At 40.8% G+C, this 3,781-nt stretch overlaps 1 protein-coding gene across 1 annotated transcript; it reads right to left on the bottom strand.

Moving 5' to 3' along the window:
* Positions 1 to 1,788: 1,788 nt before the first annotated feature.
* Positions 1,789 to 3,306, bottom strand: LOC118752702 (eukaryotic translation initiation factor 3 subunit A-like). The gene has a single exon (XM_036487581.1). The coding sequence runs from the start codon at positions 3,304 to 3,306 to the stop codon at positions 1,789 to 1,791; it is 1,518 nt and encodes a 505-aa protein (XP_036343474.1).
* Between the last annotated feature and the right edge of the window lie 475 nt (positions 3,307 to 3,781).

Here is a 3,781-nt window from a genome sequence, read left to right on the forward strand (position 1 = left end):
ATTTTGACCTGGGCTAAACTAGAATGGGCGCCACAGTATATATGCCCAGAACACCTTCCGCGTAGCCGGCCTTCGGCCGCGCTTCAAAAAAAAAAAATTACCATCATCAATCCAACTCCAGCTACGCAATTTTTTTATTCGCCTCACGACTTAGAATGTCAAATTTAACTATTTTGTTCGCATTCCCATACATACTCCAATGGCCGTGCCACATACAGCTTTTCCGTCGTTTTGGCGATTGCTTCTAACTGAAAACTGAGATAAATAAATTGGGCTCATATGCATGCTCAACTTATTCCAGGAGAAATAATAAGAGCGAGAAAAGAGATTTATACAGATTTTGACACTAACTTATTTGAAAGTTTTCCTTTAAAATTTAGCAGAAGGTAATCGAAAGAGAAGTGAGGAAGCCATTTCGATGAGCGGTTTTGCAAAGGCATCTGCGATATATATAATAAACTACTATTTTAATTCAATACAGTTCTATAATTTTTCGATTTTTGGAATGCTTATAGAAGAAGATCCGTATAGGGAACGACCTTCACCCGCCAGTTAAATGGATTAAATCTATTTTGTATGAAATTTAACATGTTAGGAAATATTTCGCGAGAGGGTTGGCTGTAAAAATCCTGGCCAGGATATTTTTAATTAAATATTCATCAAGTAATTTTTAAGCAAAACACAAAACCGACTTCAATCAGAGGTGAAACCCGTATGGGAGCTCGTGACTTTAATGTGCACCACGATCTTTGGCATTCAAGCCTGTCAAACGAGGATAGGGGAACGGACTTGGCTGAGCAGATAGGCGATTCGAAATTCTGCACAATGAACGACTATGCACCCATCAGGATTACGTTGGTCTGATAAACAGCGTATCATGGCGACCTATGCTGACTTTGGCATCAGACCATCTGCCCATAATCACACCGGACCTATGTTAACATTTTTAAAGCTGATTGGAAAGGCTTCGCGGAATTTACTGAGAGCACCTTCGCTGCGCTCTCCACACCAACCGCCGTCCACCTTGGTGAATCTAAGTTCCGCAGGGTTGTCACTGCTGCTGCAGCTGCTGCGGTTTTAAATTACGCAGCACCAGTGTTGTCGACGGAGACTAGTAGAACGCATTGGATGGAGCTGCGGACAACTCAAAACACTGCACTTCGGACGGCGTCTGGATGCCTTCTGATGCCGCCAGAACACCACCTGTACGACGAGGAGAAAATGCTCCCCATAAAGGAGCACAACACAATGCTCTGCAAGCAAGTGAGCTCCTAATTGCAGTTAATCTGTCGGTGAAAATAGGCTATAAGCCTCCTTAATTACCGTCTTGAATATTTTTTAAATCGGACAAAAGCCACTCAAGTTTCAGTACGTCAAGTACGAAAACTGCTTTGTAATTAAAAAATGGAGGATTAATGAACATAACAAGAAACCAATTTTTTTAAGTTCACCACGTTTTCTATTAACAGTTTCTGAAAACCACAAGAGATAGCAACACAGGCTAGGTTATCTATGCAACCTTCTATTATTGAATCATGTTTTGCTGGTTAACGTACCTTTTCTTTTGTATCTTAATAACATATTTCTATTACTACATGAAATTCATAAATACTTTCCGAAATAAGCGAAATTTTATTTTTCTTTATAAAATTTTTATAAATGTAATTTATACACTAAAAAAAATATAAATTTTTATTTATAAACTTTTTTATGTTATTTTACCAATTTTCTAAAAATAAAAATAAAAACTTTCCGCAACCATTAATTAGTCTCAACAAGTTTCACGTTCTAACTTTTTCCTTTCTGCGCTTGGCCCACGCTTAGCCCTCGACCAATTGTGCTGCGCGCATGCGATGCCGGTGCGCACTGTTTTTCGTAAGTTTCTACATCATTCGATTTATGATCGTCACCCGCTTGGTCCCTTAAATCTTTGCTGACAAAATCTTTTTGCGGACATGCGTAAATCACCCAATTTGGGTGTGGTGGTAAATAGTCAACGCCCGCACTCAAGTACTTCTCCGCCAATTGCCTGCAATATTCCGCATCATTAATGGCAATCTGCAGACTCGCATTGTATTTTTCCTCCTCCTCAGAATGTAGGCGCGCATTTTCAATCAACTGTTCATCCAGTCCTTGGCGCATCTTACGCCGTTCGGCCAGTATGTCGGCACGCGTCTTCTCTGGCCGCGCAAAGCGGTTCTCGATAATCTTTTGTTCGCGCTGTTCCTGCGCGTCACGCAAACGCCGCTCATATTCTTGGCAAATTTGTCGCCGCAGCTCGGCATAACAAAGCGCTGCCATTTTCGCCTTGCGTTTTATTTCCTCTTGTATGTTGCTCTTTGTGCAGATATCCACATGCCGCAAATCGTCAATGCGAGCATCGCGCATATTTTGCGCATCCTCCTCCAGCTTGCGCATGCGGCGCACATAGTCGAGGTATTCTATTGTGGCATTGTATACAGCGCGCTTTCGCTGTAACAACGCTGCGCTCCATTCTTGCTGCTCCTTAGCTATTTGACGTATCAGTGCGCGGTGTTCTTCAGCGCTCTCGCATTCCTGCGCCTCGCGTCGTGCCTTAATTTCAGCCATCATATTTAGCAACTCTTTGCGATAGCTGATCGTTTTTGCCGACAAGCCTGAACGACTGCGATCAAATTCTTCTAAGCGAAGCTCTTCCATTACCTTGGCCAGCTCCTCTGCTTCCTGGCGCTTCAATGCACATTTCTGTTCAAGCTCTCTTTTGTGCTCCTTAATTTGCTCATCTAATGTGCAACGCATATTACGCTGCATATCACATTTCGCTTGATTCTCATCAGCTTGCCGTTGATCATAACGTCGGGCATTGACATCGCCTACTTGACACCAGTAGTCATCCAGCTGGCGTTCTCGCCTAAGTGCGCGCTCTTTCTCAGTTATTTGCTCTAGCTGAGCTTCCTTCACTTGCAAGGTTTCTTTGCTACGCAATGCTTCGCGTATCTCATAGCAACTTTCGAATTGCTGCTGCACCTTCTTTTTCTCTAAGAATACTTTCTCCTGGCGATCGCGTTCCTCTTTGATCATAAGCAAAATATTATTGCGTTTTTTTATATCCTCGTCAATGCGTGATTTGACTTTGTTGGCAAACTCTTCTTCGTAAATTTGGTCTTCGTGCTCTAGCATGCGACGCATCATCTGACGCCGTTGATCCAGCTCCTTCGCCGCTACATTTTGCGCGGTTTGTACAAGTTTCTTGAGCTGTATGTACAAACTCTTGCGGTCAGTGCGCTCAATAAAAAAATGTCTTGCTACGTCTTCGTCTGCTATCATATCTTGTTGCGGTTACAACTTATATCAGATTTTACAAGTATAAATTGGTCTTCCTAAAAAAAAAAATTATCGGTGCTAGTTTATATAAAATTTGTATAGCCGTATAAAAAATAACAAATATTCAAATAGTTTTATCTGTTTTAATAATTGACAAAAAAGTAAAAGTTCGAGGAAATATTGCAGAGATAAAGTGATAAATATACTGTGGACTGTACCATTATGATTCAATGAATTAATTATGGAATCATGCTGTACCATGGCATACTCTCACAAATGACTGTACATTAGGACAGATCGATTTGTTCATAAAAAAATATAACCGAATTTGTTTCGGCGACTGAAATATTCTAATGGCAATTCGGAACAAAAAAATCCCTTGAAGCATAGCCCTAAAAGCGATTTCGAGTCTCCCTATTATTAATTTTAGTTATTAATTACTAACCATTTTCTTATATTTGGTTAATTTCTGTAAAAG

The sequence above is a fragment of the Rhagoletis pomonella genome, unplaced genomic scaffold (assembly GCF_013731165.1).
Source record: "Rhagoletis pomonella isolate Grant_MI unplaced genomic scaffold, Rhpom_1.0 Rhpom_scaffold_01762, whole genome shotgun sequence".
Classification (NCBI taxonomy): domain Eukaryota; kingdom Metazoa; phylum Arthropoda; class Insecta; order Diptera; family Tephritidae; genus Rhagoletis; species Rhagoletis pomonella.